The 20182-nt window shown below is 39.5% G+C and overlaps 3 protein-coding genes across 5 annotated transcripts in view; all 3 read left to right on the top strand.

Annotated features, from left to right (window-relative positions):
- Positions 1-1926, top strand: part of LOC143715395 (uncharacterized) — a 113982-nt gene extending 112056 nt beyond the window's left edge. For both annotated transcript variants that reach the window (XM_077207150.1, XM_077207151.1), the window contains exon 3: positions 1099-1926. In XM_077207150.1, coding sequence (XP_077063265.1) covers positions 1099-1775 — 677 coding nt within the window. In that variant the 3' untranslated portion in view covers positions 1776-1926. The remainder of the gene's footprint in view (positions 1-1098) is intronic.
- Positions 1-20182, top strand: part of LOC143715450 (uncharacterized) — a 101444-nt gene that overhangs the window by 77337 nt on the left and 3925 nt on the right. Inside the window, exons 1-2 of one of the 2 annotated variants that reach the window (XM_077207261.1) lie at positions 17817-17980; positions 19765-19963. In XM_077207261.1, coding sequence (XP_077063376.1) covers positions 19879-19963 — 85 coding nt within the window. In that variant the 5' untranslated portion in view covers positions 17817-17980; positions 19765-19878. Of the gene's footprint in view, positions 1-17816; positions 17981-19764; positions 19964-20182 lie in introns of those variants that run through there. The other variant, XM_077207262.1, reaches the window with a different exon arrangement.
- Positions 17862-20182, top strand: part of LOC143716530 (uncharacterized) — a 128341-nt gene continuing 126020 nt past the window's right edge. Inside the window, exon 1 of the mRNA XM_077209082.1 lies at positions 17862-17903. The gene's annotated coding sequence lies outside the window, so the exon portion shown is untranslated. The remainder of the gene's footprint in view (positions 17904-20182) is intronic.

A 20182-nucleotide genomic window follows, 5' to 3' on the forward strand; every position in this document is an offset into this window, starting at 1 on the left:
ACGACTCGTTCACGAACTGGCCATCACTAGAGAAAAGCTATGAAATTAAGAGAATGGACTATTGGAAATAATTTAATACTCCTTCATTGAAAAAATATATTAAAGTGCAAGTCATTGATTCTGATAGTTGAGGCCAGCAGAGAAGGCCTTGCTGGCCCTGACGGTCCACCACTGAGTTTAACATTAAACAGCTCCAGAGTTTACGAGTTTAAGTAACGTTACTAATGTGATGAAATGTGTTGTGTGTCCTGGTTTATTATTAATTAGTGTAATATGTTGATATAAAGTTGTTCACATACTCTGTTTTAGCTTGTTGACAGCAATAAAATGTGCTTAATGTGCCACTTTACAGAAGATCTCAGACAATACCATAAAGAATGAGTTGAAAACAGGGAACTATTGGAGACAAAGAAGCTTTTCAGCAGCTCAGTTAAACATGATGGTCCTGTTGTTTCTCTGTCTTTCGACAAGAATTAAACATTGTTTTAAATGCAACTGATGTGTAACTGCATCGAATTATGTATTTCCATCAGAAAACAGACATGTTTAATTTATTTAAATGTAAGTTCAATTAATTCAGTAACTTCTCTGAATTTACCAGATCTGGTGTCCATCCCACAACAATTCACCAATAAGTACTGGGAATATTCCCATCATCCTACAAGAGAAGGACAAACTCCAGGAGTAGCAGCTGAAATCTGTGTGACTGTTAAAGATGGAGTTTATTAAAGAGGAGATTGAAGACATGAGTGATCCAGAACCATCCATAATAAAACATGAAGATATTGAGGAACAAATAGGTTGGTGTCCATTCTTGATTCTTCATTGTTGTTTGCTTTGGTAGCTGTGAAATAATAAGCAGTATATGAATGAAAATTTATTTTGAAATGCTTTTATAATTTTAATCATCATCTTTTATGTACTTTTAATCATAATCTTCAAGGCGTTAACAGTTGTCAAACCAATTTTTTGATTATATTAACTAGAGAATGACAGAACTAAACTTTGGCGCATCGAAGGTCTGATACTTGATCTCTGTTGCTTTCTGCTATTGAATCAGGGTTCACTTAAACTGATTCTAATTTTATGTTATTTTAGATTGGATGGAAGTGAAAGAGGAAAGACAAGAACTGGAGGAATTTAAGGAGGAACATCATAACTTTAAAATTCAAGAAACAAAGGCCAAAAAGCTGCACACCTGCACTCAGTGTGGAAAGAGCTTCACACACAAAGGAAACCTTAACACACACATGAGAATTCACACTGGAGAGAAACCGTATCCATGCACTCAGTGTGGAAAGTGTTTTTCTCAAGCATCAACTCTCAGTCATCATCTGCTCCGTCACTCTGGAGAAAAAACATTTAACTGTGATCAGTGTGGTAAAGGTTTTAATAAACCATCAGATCTAAAACGACACCTGATAGTTCATTCAGATGAGAAGCCTTATGTGTGTTCTCTCTGTGGAAAGAGTTTTTCAAGGCTGGAAAATTGTAAACATCACCAGAAAACACATGATGAAATGAGAGATCATGTGTGTTGTGACTGTGGGAAGAGTTTTACTAAAGCTGACTCTCTGAAACTGCACCAAAGAATTCATACTGGAGAAAAACTTTACAAGTGCTCATATTGTTACAAGAGTTTCACTCGGTTGGGACACCTGAAAGTACATGAGCGAGTTCATACTGGAGAGAAGCCGTACCAGTGTACTCGGTGTGGAGAGAGTTTTAGACATGCATATAGTTTTCTCAGGCACATGAAGAAATATCATAAGTAACATTTAATTTTCATGTTAAATCAGTAAATGTTGTGATTTGCTCCCAAAGAACATTATCTAGTTTGACTTTGTGAATTTGATGAAATGCTTAGAGAGAAAGACTTGTTTATATTGTGTTCTGATATCACATACAGTTATAGGAAATAAACAAACAAACAAAGATTTGTCTTGAAAAAAAATTTGTGATTGTTTGATGTAAAAAAATCAAGCATAGCGTCAGTTCTGGCAGGTCACGTTAGTCAAGCTCGCATCAACTGATCCACGTCTACCTATAGAAATATGACGCCAATCACAGCATCCATATATAAGCTCCTTCAGTGTTATCAACAGCTATCGTGTTTCTCAGGAGCAAATTACCCTCCTCCATCCCCAGCTCCACCTCTCTCAGTCAGGATTTGGCATTCTGATTCCCCTCTGAATCAGTCTAAATTATCGAATCATGTTGTACATTAAAATATTGAATCAATGATACCTGCAATACATCACTTTGGTTCTGTTCTTCTGTTTACCCTGAAGCCCAATTTAGACTTTATATACATATAAAATATATCTGAAATTATCTAATATTGTATGTCACAATTGATCTGACATTACTACCTTTAATCTAAATCACTATCTGTTACGAACTGCTCCGAGACAAGGTTGAGGATCCAAATGCAGTTTATTAGAGTAATCCAGAAACGTAATCAAACACATGAAGGCAGTCCAAAGAAATAAACAGGCAGGGGTCAGAGGCAAAAAGGGAATCCAAGAAACGGGCAAAAATCCAAGAACCAAGAGACAATAAAACCAGGGAGAATGCTCAGAGATGCAGTGCAACAACATGCAAAACTTTGCAGTGCGTGATGGGGTGAACCCGGCTTATATGGGGTGAGCTAAACAAGAAAATGAGAGACAGGTGAATGTGATAATGGATGAAGAGTCCGAGCAGTGAGTTATGAGAAATGTAGTTGTGAGGGAATCATGATAGTCTGATGTGGAGTGCCCTCTGGTGGCTATCAAGGGCACTCCAGCTGATGACCGTTATATTATCGCTAGCACATTATCGCTAGCATTTCGGTAGCCTGTTAACCTGCCGTCCATACCTTCTTTTTTCTCTCGCACCTTTTACAAATCCATCAAACAACTGTGGTGAGTTATATCAGTCAACAAACATGGTGAGTCATGTCATCTCCTGTTATTGTCACTTGCACTACCTGCCACATGTTTAGCATAGCCTTCTCTGTCAGCGACCAGGGTTTCACATGCCATAAATGCAGAGAAATAGACAGGCTGACGGAGATTTCAGAACTAGAGACATGCATCTAAATTTTAATCGAGGATAGTTAGAGTGCAATGGCTTTAGATACAGCTTTGGTTGCGACTAGCTTAGCGAACCCTGTACATTACTCTGTTCCGGCTGTAGAGCCCGTGCAGCAGGGCAACTGGTTGACCTTGAGACGCTGTAGTCACGGAACAAAACACCGCTCTTCCGTTCCGATAACAACATTAAACAGGTTCTCCCCACTCGGTGAAGCACCCACTGAGAATCCTGTTGAATGTGCCCTAGTGATTGACGATTCAACTACACGGAACGTGAAAATAGAGACACCAGCCACCATAGTCACATGTTTGCTGGGAGCCAGAGCCCCTGACATCAAAGCAAATTTTTAAGCGCTGGCTAATGCTAATTGTAAATTCTCTAAGATCATAATTCATGCCGGCACTAATGTTGTCCGTCTCTGAATATTAGCTGCTGTTGGAAAGGGCTCCTTCTGCTCTCTTTCCTCCTGATCTGTGTCAATGAACAAATATCACGGCCGTAAGTTTTTAACAATTTTTTGGTTACAGTCATAACTGAGGCATTGCCTTTCAAGGGAACTCGCGTTGCGTTGTAAGTTATGATACTATGGGAACGTTAATACCTACTATGCCATACTGACCAGTCCCTGTCTAGTGTGAATAATGCCTGGAGCACAACTAAGACTGAAGCACCTGGGAGCCAGGGGTGGCACCCAGGTCAAGGTCTTAGAACCTGACAATATTGACATTTCCAGCCGCCTGTAAAGAGGGGACTGGGAGATGTGAGAAAAGCTTTTTGAAGGTTGGTCTGGCCTTGGTGTAACGTTCCGCCAAATCTTTGACTGCTGGGCTGAACAGACCGGTGGTGGAGATAGGGGAGTCTAGAAAAGCTCCCCTATCTGCATCCTTCATCTCCGTTAAGTTTAACCAAAGATGACGTTCAAGCACCGTCAAGTTCGCCTAGGCGGTTGATTTAGTGGCTAGCAGAGCTAGGTCTGTGGCGCGCCGCAGCTTCCGGTTCATGTCCAGACTCGTCCATTTAGCGGAGAAGTTTGGCCTGAAAAACCTGGAGGACAGCCACCGACGCAGCTTGGCCAGCGGAGAGCTGAAGTGGTGCGGCAAGGCTTCGATGGGTGGGTCCTGTAGCGATGGGTGGGTAGAGGTGTACGGCGAGAGGTGCAGAGGGGAGGAATTGCTTTCATACCCTTTTTCCACAGCGCCATCGATGGTCGAGAGTGTTTATGGAAAAGGAAGGCTTTAGACAAGCTGAGTGCGGAGCTTTCCATGACTTTGTCAGGTCGTCGTGCACTTCTGAAAAGAAGGGGGCAGGTCTCTGCTGAGGGGCCTGCCGGCGCCCCGGCAAGAACCATTCAGCCTGCTCCTGCACGTGGGCTCCTTGTGCGAAGTCCACTCGAGCCCGGGGTCTTCACCGACCTTCGTTAACACATGGAGAACCTCTGCGTCAAAGCTGGTTTTCACGTCGTTCTTGCTGGCTTGTGTTGAGGGTGCGGGGTAAGTCATAGAGCCCACCCATTCCGCGTGTACGTCACTCATTGTTTACACAGAGATTTCGGAAGTGTTTCCTTTCACTGTGAAGAATTAAACATATACAAGATATACAGGAAATCACAATGGAAGACGATTTCAATATATCAACAGACAATTTTGAATTTTATTTTCTGAGTGACGAACACGCGCGAGAGATCACTTCCGGCGCTTTCCGGCGCTTGCGCAGACCGAAGCGCCCTCGCCCTCAGATCACTTGGACGTGGCTGTGGTTTAATTTTTTAATCATGTTTACTTTGGACTTCTCTGTGCATGCTCTTTGAGGTGGTGACCATAGACCTGCATTATATGACTGACAGACTAGAACGGTTTGACCTAAAAATATCAAAATTGAAACTACTGCTGAAACAAGGACACCTACATCTTGGATGCCCTTGAGGTAAGCTAAAACATACCAAAATGAATTTCAAAGTGAACTATCCCTTTAAGGGATAAAATTATTGACTACAAGGCTTCAAGAATATGCGGCCCCTTTAAGAAAGATGACACTCGGCACACTGAGGAAGGGCAGAAGAGAGAAGTGAGAGATAGACTCGAGTCTAGACGAGCTGAAAATTTCATTAGTTGAGGCTGAAAGTGACGCTGTTAACGATCGTGAATGAAGGACAAATGTGGAATATTTCCAGTCTGCAGGTGAGAGATGTTACTAGATTACAGAGTTGAACATTAAAGTAACACCAGGTAACTTTTGCTCTCGGGGTCCCCCTACAGTTGGGAAACACTATTGTCCTCTACTACTGTCGTAAACTCTGTCATCTGCATTTGTTGACAACCATGATAGCCCTGAACACTGTAGGAGGAGGTCACATGCAGGTGTTCTGCTTGTGTCGCGTGTGAAATGTCTTCATCCCAGGTACAGTGGCATATATTTCAGCATGTCATATGAATATAATTTCATGGGTTTTATTTTTTTTCTAACAACAAATGATCGTGATGATCACGTTTACAAGCCAGTGTCATTATAGTAGCCTAGTCTATTGGTTACCGTTTTACTGAATCTATATGAAACTTCAATGCAATGTTTGAGTGGTAGATAATAACCATATATCTTCAATATTATAATATCAAGCTACCATAAATAAATCTGCAAATTTTACAAATCGATTTGCATTATAGCTTGAGGCAAGACAAATAATCATTACCTGATTCATGAAGATAAACGGAGGATAAGATAGCTTCCGTAACATAGTCAGGCAGACAAAAAAACACCCCAGACTACGGGGTGTTATTGGTTGTTGCGTCAAATGTTACCCAGATACAATAGTGCTATTTTCTGATTGGCTAACAACACCAGACGAACAACACCAGAGGAGACGCGCTTGAATTCATGCCTGTTCCACAGTGAGAGCGGCACGGCCAGAGTTTTGGCAGCTGCGGCATATTAAATATATTACAAATAGTTTTTCAGCGTGAGAAATACAATGTGTGGCGGGAGAGCGTGACAAAAGACTGAAATCAGTGACTGTCACGCTCAATACGTGACACTTGACAGCCCTGCGATTTTAAGGAAGCGGGGGTGGTGGTGGAAGTGACGTATATGCCGTAAAGCAGTCGAGTTTTGTAGTTCTCTTTGTTCGCCGGTTACTACCCGAAACCCGAAGTTTAAAAGTACGATTAAAAGCGCTACAGACCCCGTCAGGCTATGGCAGACGTGTCATTCAACCTATTGTAAGTCGATGTACCATCACAAGAGACTTGGCAATATATTATGAAGGTTGAAAAGTTACCTGGTGTTACTTTAACCAGCTCCTCGATGTAGTGTGTTTAATGTACAATATAATGAAGTGCGTTGTGTGTCCTGGTTTATTATTATTAGAGTGTAATAATATGTCGGTAGAGTGTTTTCACAGACTCTGTTTAGGGCTCCAGACTAACTAATTTTACTAGGAACGCTGTTGTAGCCCATAACTGAATTTTTTTAGGAGCATAGGCTGTAAATTTAGGGGCACACCTTAAGTCAACCTGCAACTCAGTTATTCACATTTCCCCAATTTTGACTGACTTACTGACTGATGCCTTGGTAATAAATTGACAACGTACAGAAATGTCAATGTACCATTTCATTTTAAGTTCACATGGCTCCAGACTAACATTTGAGGGCAGCAGCACCGGAGCCACTAAGTTCTACAGAAAGTGGTAATACTGTGGAGCTGACAATAAAGCACTGAGCTTAATTTAAGGTGTAGATAAAATTAAATTTTAACTATTATGATTCATAGTGTCTTAATATTAATTTAAAAGCAAAACGAGGGAAAAAATATATATTAGGGAGTGAAAATAGCTAATTAGCGCTCCTCAGCAACCACCTACTGGTGAAAAATGGTAATTTAATCTTTTATTATTTTTAAATAAGTGTGGGTTTTCCTAAATCTTGAAACTTTTAGTTTTGTAAATAAGGACAATCATTGAAGGATGAATTTTTTTTTTTTGATCATCACATTAAAAATAACGATTAAGTATGGTATTAGTGTGTTGAAGTGCAAAAAAAGATGTGTAGTACCCGTAACCGTTTGACTATTTCTGTCACAATACCATAGTTACAGTGTCAAGGTTTAGTGAAGGGAGTCAGTGAGGACTCAAGTGCAGGAAACAATAATGGGCTTTATTGAATAAAAAACAAGATAATAACAAAAACTACCCCGAGGAGTAAAATAAGAGACTAGATTTGACACAAGAGGTAACTTTAAACTACGATCCAGCACAGGACTGAAATCACAGGGAGAATAAATAGGGAGCAAACAAGGCAGATAACGGGGAAATGAACTAATAATCAGGTAACAAGATGGGAGGGGCTAGACAATCAACAGGAGAGCACACAGCACAAGGAAACATACATGACAAGCCATGTGCTGACACCAAACATGACTAGAACACAATCACATAGCCAGTAAAACAAATCACCAGCCATGTAAATGTGACATAAACACACAGCTAATGAAAACATTTTTAAGCCACGTGTTCACACGAAACATGGCAATATGAAAGCACACAGCTAGTGGAAAACACAAGCTGTGTGCTACAAAGCACAAGACAAAACATGACATGAAAGCAAGCGGCCGATGTAAACACAAACCGCGTGCTACACAAAACACAACACATGTGGACAGAAGCGCGTAAGGCCCGAGCGAACTCGAAACCGCACGCTCACACGATAAGACATAGCGCACGAAAACGAGCGTAGGCTCATCCTGTAAGCTCAAAACAGAATACAAACACGCGGAGCATTAATGTCCGTATCCCGACACAGAACCGAAACCAAACTTGACTGATGTGCTGGGATCCAAACACCACACCCCGCACATGTAACAAGGCTCGAGAATAATCGAAGCCGTGCGCCCACACAAAGACATGACAAAACAGGAGTGACAGAGCTCTGAAATAATCTAGACAGAAGTGACAGAACTCTGACATAAATTTTTCTGTTACTACATTAAATCCACGGTGAATGTTGCTGATTTGTGGACTTAAATACTTCTATAACTTCATTCATGGCACAATGTTTCTTTTGGTTTCCATTAGGGCTGGAATGGTTACGGCAATACCGTGGTCACGTGACGCCTACCGCGGGTCTGAGCTCGTCACCATTATCACCGCAAAAAAAACATTGGCCTGCACATGTGTGCAAGTTGTGTCTAATGCCATGGAATCATTGATTCTAAAGACATGGATTATGCAGACCTGCCAACCTGTACGCATTTTGCGTAGCGGATACGCATTTTGACCTCAAAGTACGCTGGTACGATTTGTCACTCTAAACTACGCAAAAACCTGGTGACGCTTCTGTGCACGAGCAGTCCTCAAATCAAGCAACAGCAAAAGAAGCGGAGTTCGACCAAATCATAGCGCTGGGTTCATTCCCCAAATAGCAAGCGAGGATGATTGACAGATGCGTAAGATCTATCATTAAAAGGAGACTGAAAATCGACAGCAATAAAGAATCCCGCTCGATCCCCCTTCCACTGCCTGCAGTCTGACTGAGTTCATAAGCGAGGACAGTAGTCACGGTACTTCTGACTCCTGAAGGTAAACGGGCTGGGGTGGATGTGGAAAGTTGAAATATTGTTTTTAGTTAACTTAATCTGGATTTCTGGATTCGATGATCACACGGGAGTGATCACATGTATTATTTTACTGTAGAGCGGTGTATCCCCTCTCCCTCCTCCCTGACTTGAGGTTGCCAGATGGGCTGCAGGATACAGCAGGAACGTAGGCTGCTACAAGAAGCTTTTTCTGTTAATTATGTTTATACTTCAAATGAGAGATGTTTTGCAAAGTAATTATATATCGCAAAAATTTACTAATGGCGATTAGCCAAATATAATCATAAAGATGTATGCTCGTATGTGACAGTACAGTTAGAACAGTAGCTGTTAGTCTAACTTGTAACGGTAGGTATCAATAATGGGCATGCTAATTTTGTTTTCCTCGCCGTCTCATCATAATGCAGAGAAACGGGCTCTGATAATGCATTGCTAATGTTATGACGACTCGCCGTTTTTATTACCCAAACAATTCCTTACCTTTCCAATTCGATGACCCACCTCCTCCATATGAGCTAACGCAACGTTACTTTGCACGAACATGCATAACTTTGTTCGACTGTCATGAATATGTGAAATGTCCATTTACATCAAGTACAAGTTAGCCAAAAATAGATGAATCTTACCTGTCCAGGAGAAAATTAGCAACGTTGGCGTCTGTCTTCAAATTCTTCTCCGTTTTCAGCCGTCTCCATCTTTCAAAGGCATCTCCTATACAGATCCTTGTTTTATTTTGGAGTTTGTCACGAAGTATTTCGGATTCATAATGAGTTTTTTTTTTTTGGTTTCGCAACGTTAGACATTTTTTTTTGTCCGATTCCGACACGTTTGTAGCTGCAGCTATGGTAACTTGCAGAGCTGCCAACCCGGATGCCGCAACACTACTGACTTTGTGATTGGTAGATAGGTGGAGGGTGGCGCATTAGACCAAAACACAACATGACAACATCAACATCAGCTGAGGGCTGCAACTTCGCTTTTTAAATGACAATATCCTGGCCGGACTACTGTTGTCAGTGATATAAGTATTTGAAATGAACATGATTTCTTAATGTCTAGTGACATATCAGGGCCATTTTAAGATTCATTGAAATAAATTTCTTACATACAGCTCCTTTAATACTACTGTTTTCATTTGGAGTGGACGGTTTATTGTAGAGTTGGTTTTTGGTTCATTGCGGAGTTTTTTTTTTCCTGCTGTTTATTGCTGAGTGTTTTCTGGTTTATTGTAGAGTCTATTTTTGCTGTTGAACAACTTGCACTTGCATGAGTAAATGACAACTTCATTTGAGTGAATTATTCCTTTAACTCAGTGGTTCTCAACCTCTCCTGCAGGGACCCCCTGACACTGACAGGAGATGTCAATTTTGCTGCTGTTTTTCTTACAGTTAAAGCAGTGGTTCTCATCCTCTCCTGCAGGGACCCCCTGACAGGACATGTTTTTGTTTTAACCCTGAAATGGCACACCTGATTCAATTAAATCTCAAAGCTCAAAAGCTTAATGTGTAGCTGACTAATTGAATCAGGTGTGCCATTTCAGGGTTAAAACAAAAACATGTCCTGTCAGGGGGTCCCTGCAGGAGAGGATGAGAACCACTGCTTTAACTGTAAGAAAAACCGCAGCAAAATTGTGTCACGGAAGCTCTGAGACTAGGTGAGATTCAAGCGCAGCTTTATTGGAAAATCCAGAATCATAGTCATGCCAAGCAAAGGGTCAAAAACACTTGCAAACAATCCACAGAACCAAAAACAAGGGAGAGTGCTCAGGAATGCCATGTGACTATTAGAAAACCTTGATGAGAAATGGCAGAGAGAACATGGTATAAATAGGGTGAGACAAACAATGTAACACAGGTGAATTCAAATAATGACACACAGGTGAATGCAATAATTAGTGATGAGTCCAGGCAAAGGATTATGGGATCTGAAGTTCGTGGCTGAGTGGCAAAGGTTAGAGAAGGAGTGCCCTCTGGTGGTCAACCTGGGCACACCAGCTGGTAACTGTGACAAATTGTCAACAAGCACATGACAATTAAAGGTGGAATCAGGGGCCCGTTCTTCGTACGTTGCTTAAAACATCCGAGGTCAAACAAGACATCCAAGATATCATCGTGCTCATCATGATCCGGCTAATTAGGTTCTTCGAACACTCCTGCCGGTTATGATTAGTATAGCTGGATTGAGTTATCTGATATAATTGCGCGTTCATGCACTGATATAGAAGGGGATATGTATCGATAGTAGAAACATTGATCAGCAACGCTACTATTGGCTGCTCACCGTGGCCAAAGAGCGCGCTCAGTTTTTCACCGCAGCAGAGCAAGAAATAGTCCAAGTTTATGCTGAATTTTAATGTTTAATTAAAACGGCAGGGAACACCTCAAAGTCTACAAAAGCCAGGAGAGAGGGCTGGGAAAAAGTAGCAGGCAAATTTAATGCGTTTGTGATGGCCATGTTATATGTCTTTATAACTTATTACAGTATATATTTTTGTGTTTTAATAATTTCATAATAACTTTTTTCATTGTCATGTCAGAGTCTCCACACTAGAACATGGTGAAAGTGAAGTACAAGAATATTCTACATAATGGTTATTTTTACTAGGCTTACTTATAGGCCTACTAGTCTCTTTTAAAAGGGAACTGTTAAATAAATGTTTGTCTGTTTATAAAAGCAACCAAGAAAAGGCTGATAAAAATATAAAAGAACATTTTTTTTAACTTAAAAAAAAGAAGAGCTGGCCCTTGGTTGACTATTGGGTTGACTGGCCCCTATTGTGAAGGGCATCCCAGCGTTCAGCTCTTCCAGACACACATCCAGGACCAGTAGCAGCAACTTCTTCATTAAATGAGATTTAAATTATTTTAGTACACTGTAAAAGAATTTGTTGCTGCATTAAATTAAAGGTATATGCTTGTATAGTCATTTCAACTGTTACAGTAAATCTTGTGTAATGATAAATTGCTTTGACTTGTGAAAGTGAAAACTGATAAACTTATGTTAATGTAAAAATATTTTGCCATGAGTAATTGACCACATTTTTTCCCAGTGTAGTTCATTGTAATGACATTGTGTTTTTCTCTTTTGAGCAGTTTTACACCAACACTAATCTATTCCTAAGAAAGTGGTGACTGAAATATGTGCAGTAAGTGGACTTTTTCTAACTTTACATCAAAAGAGAAGAAAGTGCAACAATTTGTAATACCTATTGTTTCCATTGCACTGGACAGTGAAGAAACCTTCTCATATGACTGTCCTTTGGAAGAAGTAGACTACTTGCAAGTGCATAAATAACTTAACTTAATTTACACTTGTGTGCCTATTATTTCTGCCTGCAATATGAGTTGCAGGAGTCCATCTACAGAAAGGCCTACAGAAGAGTCTGCACAGATGAGACACAGAGTTGGGCAGTGTATAGACAACCTTTCCTTTTTATTTGTTGCAAGAGGCATGTGTGACACAAACATCTCACAAATGACACAGGGTGATGCTTGTTCCCTATATAATAGGAGTCTTCAACAGAAAATAGAGTATTTTGAAAAAACAAAAATTAGGGGGAGAAATATAACTTGACTACTTAAAGAAAAAAACTAGCACTAGAGATAGAATTGCTTCGAAGGAAACCTCAGCGTAAGTGCAAATACACTATTTCACACAGAGTACTATTGCTGACCTTTTATTATTACAGGCAAAAGATGGCTTGATAACTGTCTTTTCTTTACAAAGAACAATTAAAATAAAACTCAATGAACAAAGCATATTTGTCTTGTCTTTTATGAAACATATAATGAAAGTTTTTTTTCTTCTTTTTTTCTGATGTTGGCAATGTTGTGTAATATGGCACATGCAATGTCACAGGCCCTGTTAGGGGCAACCCTCAGGCTTTTCAGACTCTGAAATCTTCCCTTTAGTTGGCCAAAGTTCATTTCATTGTGTGCCCTGGGGTTTGGGTCAGGGAATGGGGTCATAAAACGCCTGTCTCCAAGCAGGATCCTGTTGTAATCACCTGTATAATGGAAAAATGCAGCTCTGTTAGGATCAGCATAAGTGTATGTAATACAGTGAGCTTGATATTTATAATTTTCCTTACCACGTTCAAATAATGTGCATAAATGTGAATCTCTGAAAATTCTTGAGTCATGCACAGATCCTGGCCATTTTGCTTTCACATTTGTGATATGGAACATAGTCACACACCATCTAAGAGATTTTAGACACTGCCTTTTTTATTTTATTTGATATAATATTACTAATCTGGAATATTAGGAATCGCAATAGTAACTTGGCTGCACAATTACATTGTGATACCCCTTCCTGTTCACAAAATTCCCTTCATTGAGGCCTTGATGAAATTCCCTTCATTGAGGCCTTGATGAAATTCCCTTCATTGAGGCCTTGATGGGACCGTGTGTGCAGTCTATGGTCTATGGCACCAATCACGTTAGTGAAGCCTGAGGGACATATAGCCTACTGTAAGTCATAATCGGCATGGTCACGATTGCATGATCTTCATCAAAAATGATAATAGACTACCTGCGTTGGCAAAAAAAAAAAAAAACTGCATTACAATATTGTGTCTTAATTAAGTGGCTTGGAAATACCACAAACACACACACACACACACACAAACTAAAAACTCCTTGAGCGCCAGCAGCGAATGGCACGACAGACAGCACTTTATCAAGTTCTCCGCATCTCCAATAGTGTAAAGGAAAGAACCACTCGCAAAGATTTTTAGGGCAATGTACAGAGTTTGTGCTGTTGTTAAAGCCCGATTCCGACGAGTCGAATATTAATGTGCGTTTACAATAAATTAATCATGTAAACGACACCCTCACGAGTCACAAGAAAAAAAATATATCTCCAGGAAAGTAGCCAACACTATCGCGCCACGCTAAAGGACTTCCCGTATCAGCTCCGCTTATATCGCGATCTAATCCTGTAAACATGAAATGAGCCTGCTCGCGAGCAGGTTCAAGCTTAAGGCCTCATTATGCTTCTGCGTCAACTCCACGGCGTAGCTACGCCGTCATTCCTACGGTGTCGTGGCCGTTTTATGGTTCTGCGTCAGGTTGAGTTGCATCGCGGTGCATCTGACCAATCACAGCCCTTGTGGTCTGCGTCGCCTCGACACGTAGTTAAAATTTTTTGGAGGTGTACGTCGAGCTACGCCGGAGGGCTTCGCGGCGACGCAGAGGGGTCTTCGGGTGTACGCCGTAGATTCGACGCAGAAGCATAAAACAGGCTTTACGGACCTGTTGCTATGACAGCAAGTCCAAGATGAGCGTCGAAGAACCAAACAATCCAAGATCATGCCAAATCGCCAACAATCGAATCCAGCTAAGTGAGTTAGCGACGTACGAAGAACGGGCCCCAGTAGTTTTTTAAATAAACTGTTTGGAAGTTAGTCGGGTCCGACACAATAACAAACGTGTAGCCAATCAGCATTAGGGGGAGTATGACGGTGGAGGAGAAAGAACGATCAAGAGGGAGAATTGAACTCAAGAAAAACTGCAGAAATAGAAATGAGAAAAGCTCAGAAGAAATCACTGGAAAATAAAGGGTTATATCTGGAAGAGCTTTAGGACTCGTGTTAATATTAGAAACGCTGTCCAGCGCTGGACAGAGCGAAGCGGGAAACCCTGAAAACAGACGCGAATGTTGCTTTGATTCGCTCCACACATGAGTAACACTGGGTTTGAGTGTCATTGTGTGTCTGAAGCTGCTGTGCTGTTGGCAACTAACAACCAACTCTTTACTATTGTGTATTGTACTTTAATTTTTTTGTACTTCCTTGTTATTTCTCCATCATCTGTGCTTTATTTTTCGTGAAGCATTATTCTGTTGTGCTTCTGCTATGATAAACAAACATCCTCTTGGATTGCGTGCGTAACGGAGGCCAGTTAGTGAGAGTCGCGTTGATGACTGCTAGTGAATGCGGTGTTTAGCGTCATTGTTAGTGCACTCGCTTCACATATCGGGGATCGAGACCGATGGAGCAGGGCTGTTAGGATTGGATTGGAGTGGATTAGGATTGGAGTGTGAGTTTTGGAGGCGGAGCAATGAAGAAGGGGTGTGTTTGTTTGGGTTGATTTCAAATCTCAACATTGGCCAACAGCTTATTTCAAAAACCATTTACCCCACCTTTAGGGGATTAAAAATCATGTTAATGTACCTAAATTTTATCTGCATAAAATCTTCACAATTATCAAAAAAGAGCATAATAGAGTCTGGCATGGAAGGTGGAACTGGAACCGACTTGTCACAACATCTTTAAGTTTCTCTGTCTTCACGAACTGCCCTGAAACACAATTAAAATATAAATGATTATTATTATACGTGTTTATACAGCAAAGTAATTTAGTCTAATTTATCTTGTCTCACTATCCTGTTACTGTTAAGTGTAAGATATAGGGAAAGAGTTTTTCTGTTTAAAAAAAAATTTATATGATGTAGGATCAATACAAGCAAATATCATAAAATCAAGCAACATATACAAGTGAAAGTGTTGTTTTCCCGTCTATGAGCATGATCGCATTATGATATTGATTTTATGTAACAGCTCCATAAACAAGTTATTATTGGATAACTTTAATTTTAGGTTGGTATTGATAACGGTTGATTAACCCAGTTCAGGTGACTAGACTGTTGAAGTCATATATATGACGATAGTGTATTTGCTCTGTATCAGTGACGAAAAGCGAATTTACTTAAAGTGGTGAAAATCAATGTTTTAATATTGTTTATGTGGTGCTTTTAGAAATGCTTTAAGACAAACCATGTTTGTCCTCACAAAGTTCTTTGGTGAGCATCCGTTATAAAACACCTACAGAACATTAATTATGACAACTAGGCAAATATATTGAACTGTGTTCATGCAGAAATACGATGTAATAGCGATCAGTGAACCGAGAGCACACGTACATAGGCTACAAGGTTTGTTTGCACATCAGTAATAACAGGCTCGCGCATGCCTAATGCATGCCTCCTGTATGCCACTGTAATCGTCTTTACCTTTATTACAATCGTAATATATTAACATTAACATTTATTACAATCGTAATAAAGTGGTCTGCGGCCCACAGGTTGAAAACCACAGTTCTGTGTGACTCTCAGGACACGCCTCGGTCTCTGTAGTGTAACTTCACTAGCAGCAGTGGTGATGAGAGAACGCACAGAGAAATCAATCTACATATAAAATATTGGTCACAAATTATTGGCCACTTTCTAAGTAATAAAAGTATAGGGGATCTAGGCCTACTAATAATTAATTATAAGTAGCCTAAATAGTTTTTTACTGATCCAAATATGTTAGAAACGATGCATCGCGATACAAATGCCAACTTATCCGATGCACACCTTTTTAAATCAATGCATCACATCATTAAATTTGATGCACAGATAGAAATCAGTGAATCTTAACATCCATACTCTGAGCTGGTGTGAGTGAGTGGAGGTGGGGCTAATTTTCATATTCATAGAACCATGTACTATATGAGACAAGCTTGTGAAGTTACATTCAATTTATTTTAAGGCGTATAGATTTTATTTTCAAGGAAAAAACGCTTAAATATGTCATATTGGTGATCAAAGATGAGTTTAAAGGAATAAAATTATTGACTACAGGGGGACTTTAATAATATGCGGCCCCTTTAAGAAACGTCATGTTTGTTTAAACGCGGTGCACTGAGGATGCGCAGAAGAGAGAAGCGAAAGGCAAGTCGGCAATCATTAAAAAGAATATATTGTGCAATGATCAGACCTGTAATAGATTAAGGATGTATAGTATACAGTTCTGCATCAGCATATAAGTTAAAGAAAATAAATGTTATTCAGTCGCAAGCATTGCAAGTTGTGGGGCATTCAGAACATCCCCTATTCCAGCAATTCAGGTAGAAATGGCAGAAATGCCTCTGGATGTTAGGAGGTTACAATTAAAAATGTCATATTGGAGTACACTAAAGGGACATAATGAGAATCACCCTGTGAAAAGGATCCTAGAAAAGTGCTGGGAGTATGGAAAAGGAGAAATAAATAGTTTTGGATGGGATGTAGAAAAAGAAGCCCAGAACATAGAAATAAATAATATAAATATTAGTCCTACAGTGGTAATACCATCAATACCTCCATGGCTTTTCCCTAAACCTGATGTAGATCTAACATTGCAAGACAAGATGGAAACAAAGGAAATGATCATAACAAAGGATATAGTTGTGAAGCAGAACCTAAGTCAAGAATATTACAGTAGTATTCAAATATTTACGGATGGATCTAAGAATCCAGACACTGGACGTACAGCAGCTGCAGTTTTCATTCCCCATTTTAAATATAGTATTGAAAACAGAATTACGGATCATGTTTCAGTATATACAGCAGAAATGATTGGAATTTTAATGGCACTTCAATGGGTGGAAAATGTTCGTCCTATGGACGTAGTGATTTGTTCAGACTCCTTTTCAGCTTTAATGAGTGTAAATAGTGGAAAGTCAGCGTCCAGGCAGGATATCTTATATGAAGTACTACAAAATCTGTACAGAATATACAGAATAGGAGTACACATTTCATTTTTATGGGTTCCAGCACATGTGGGGGTAGAGGGTAATGAGGAGGTTGATCAGTTGGCAAAGAGATCTTTAAAACGCAATGTAATAGACATTAATGTATCACGGAGTAAAACTGAAGTTAAAGCAATAATAAAATCGGCTCTAAACAAGATGTGGCAACAAAAATGGGACAAGGAGATAAAAGGTAGACATTTGTATAAAATTCAAAATAAAGTTGGGGTTGAGAGAAATAAATACGGAAGCAGAAAGGAAGATTCCATAATATCTAGGCTTCGAATAGGGCATACATGCCTTAATTACTCACTTTTTATCATAGGGAAAAGAGAATCTGGGAATTGTGATAAATGTGGCTTGTCAGAAACAGTTGAACACGTGTCAATTCATTGCACAGAATACAACAGAGAAAGAATCGATTTTACAGAATCATTAAGCTACGTAGGTAATATATTATCAGTAAAAAGCATATTTCAAAACGCACAGAAAGAGAAAAGGGTTAATAGTGCTTTAATGAGTGCTATATTGGTTAACGCTTCACACTCCTGTCCAGTTGGTGGCGGTAAATACACCATTTAGCTGGGTTGCCAACCGCCATAAAACTCCGAAAGAACTTAGAAGAAGAAGAAGAGCGAAGCGAAAGAGACGAGACGAGATGAAAATTTCACTAGTTGAGACTGAAAGTGACGCTGTTAACGATCGTGAATGAAGGACAAATGTGGAATATTTGCTTCGGATGCCGTATATTTCCAGTCTGCAGGTGAGAGATGTTACCAGATTACAGAGTTTAACATTAACCAGCTCCTCGAATTTCTGTGTTGAAGGCTGCTGGCCAAATGGGTGCCCTAAGCAGAATTGTTTTGTGGTGCCCCCTCAAAATGTTATGGAAGTTTGTTAAAAATATATAAAACATCTACTTTAGGGGTCCAAATATTGTATAAATTAAATATAAAGATAGCTGGTGCATGGACTTGCTTGCTACATCCTGTGTGAGTGACTGTGTAGTTGCTGGGTCCCTCTAGATCAGTGCTGGATGGTAACACTTCATCCTCTTTTGTATTAAATCTCAGCATTGAACCTGCATCTGTAATCAGTAATCACGCCACCACCAGCCATTCTACCTCGCCCCTCGGCCTCGTCCTGCTCGCCACAATAGGATATGATTTTACGCTATATTCAGCATAATTACAAAAAATGATAACTGCAAATCCACCTTTCGCTGCCTGGAGTCCAGTTGTTTCTGTGAATTGCTGCGATCCATTTGCTTCTCTGTTCTGTAGCTTTCGGCAATCTGTAAAAATGGTGGTGTGCTCCTGTACCTGAAACTTGTTATATATTGGATTAAAGAGTAGTAAAAAAAAAATTAGGTGAAGTGAACTGAAGTGTTTAATTATTATCAACATTTTTTATAAAAAATAACTCTATAGATGAGTTCCAAATGACACTTTTTTTTTTTAGCCTCACAGTTTTCAGGGCTCTAAAGCTCCAACATTAGATCATTAAGAGTAAAAACGAAAAGAACAGGGTTATCATTTCTGAATGAAATGAACTCACTCTCTTTCTCTCACCCCTCACAGTCACAAGCACTCATTCTTTCTATTCTGAATAAAAATAATAATATTCTAGATAGAAAGAGCCAGAAACTCCATCAAAACTGCCACTTTTGAACTATAGCAGCTTGAGTGCTTATGTCAAACAATTAGCGGTAAAGTCTTTGTTAGCTTTGGTTTGAATAGATGGTTTATGCAGATTTAAACAGTGGAGTATGAACAGAACTCATAGTTCCCTTTCAGTCGTACACGTTCAATGCAGTCGACGTCGACTGAATGGAATCACATTTTTATTTTGTTTGTTTTTCACTAAAACAAATAAACACACATGTGTTTAACTAACATATTTGCATGTGTGCATTATCACATCTATGGTTACATTCACTTTAAATAATTCACTTTGACATGATCCCTTACATAATCAACGCACTTTAGCTGTGTTAGTTATTCTTTCTAATGTGTCAGGGGAATGCCCTTAAATACTAAGCAAAGAAATAAAAGAATGTCAGAAGATGCACTTGAAACGTTCTCCTAACCATTTTGAACAAGCGCGAAAAAGATTGCTTGAATCAGAGCTCTGGCGTAACTGTGCACAATGCGTTACAATATTGAGCGTCAATCACTGTTAGTTATACATGTTAAGTTTAACAGAAAACACAACAATGTTAATCTTAAGGGGATGGTAAGGGTGGATAGTGGTTTTACAGAGGGGATGCTTTTTGTCATTTTTTTCAACAAAAAAAAAATCTTCCTCCCCCCTCAAATCGAGCCCTGTGAATGAGGTGAAAACAGAACTATTGGAGACAAAGAAGTTTTTCAGCAGCTCAGTTAAACATGATGGTCCTGTTATTTCTCTCAGACGTTGGAAAAGGATTGAACAAACCTTTTTTTAAATGCAGCTGCATCCAAATTCTCTGTATTTCTCTCAGAAAACAGACATGTTCAATTTAAATGTAAGTAAAGTAATTCAGTAGCTTCTCTTTGAATTTGGCAGATTTCATGTCCATCCCACAACAACTCACCAATAAATACCGGGAATATTCATTTCATCCTACAAGAGAAGGACAAACTCCAGGAGTAGCAGCTGAAATCTGTGTGACTGTTAAAGATGGAGTTTATTAAAGAGGAGATTGAAGACATGAGTGATCCAGAACCATCCAGAATAAAACATGAAGATATTGAGGAACAAATAGGTTGGTGTCCATTCTTGATTCTTCATTGTTGTTTGCTTTGATAGCTGTGAAATAATAAGCAGTACATGAATTAATTTTTTCATAGAAATGCTTATATAATTTTAATCGTCATCATTTATGTACTTTTAATCTTAATCTTGTAGGCTTTAACAGTTGTCAAACACATTTATTATCATGTTAAAAAGAGAATGACAGAACAATCTTTGGCACATCAAAGGT

The sequence above is a fragment of the Siphateles boraxobius genome, unplaced genomic scaffold, assembly GCF_051911475.1.
Source record: "Siphateles boraxobius isolate OS27281-9 unplaced genomic scaffold, OSU_SipBor_1 6, whole genome shotgun sequence".
Taxonomy (NCBI): domain Eukaryota; kingdom Metazoa; phylum Chordata; class Actinopteri; order Cypriniformes; family Leuciscidae; genus Siphateles; species Siphateles boraxobius.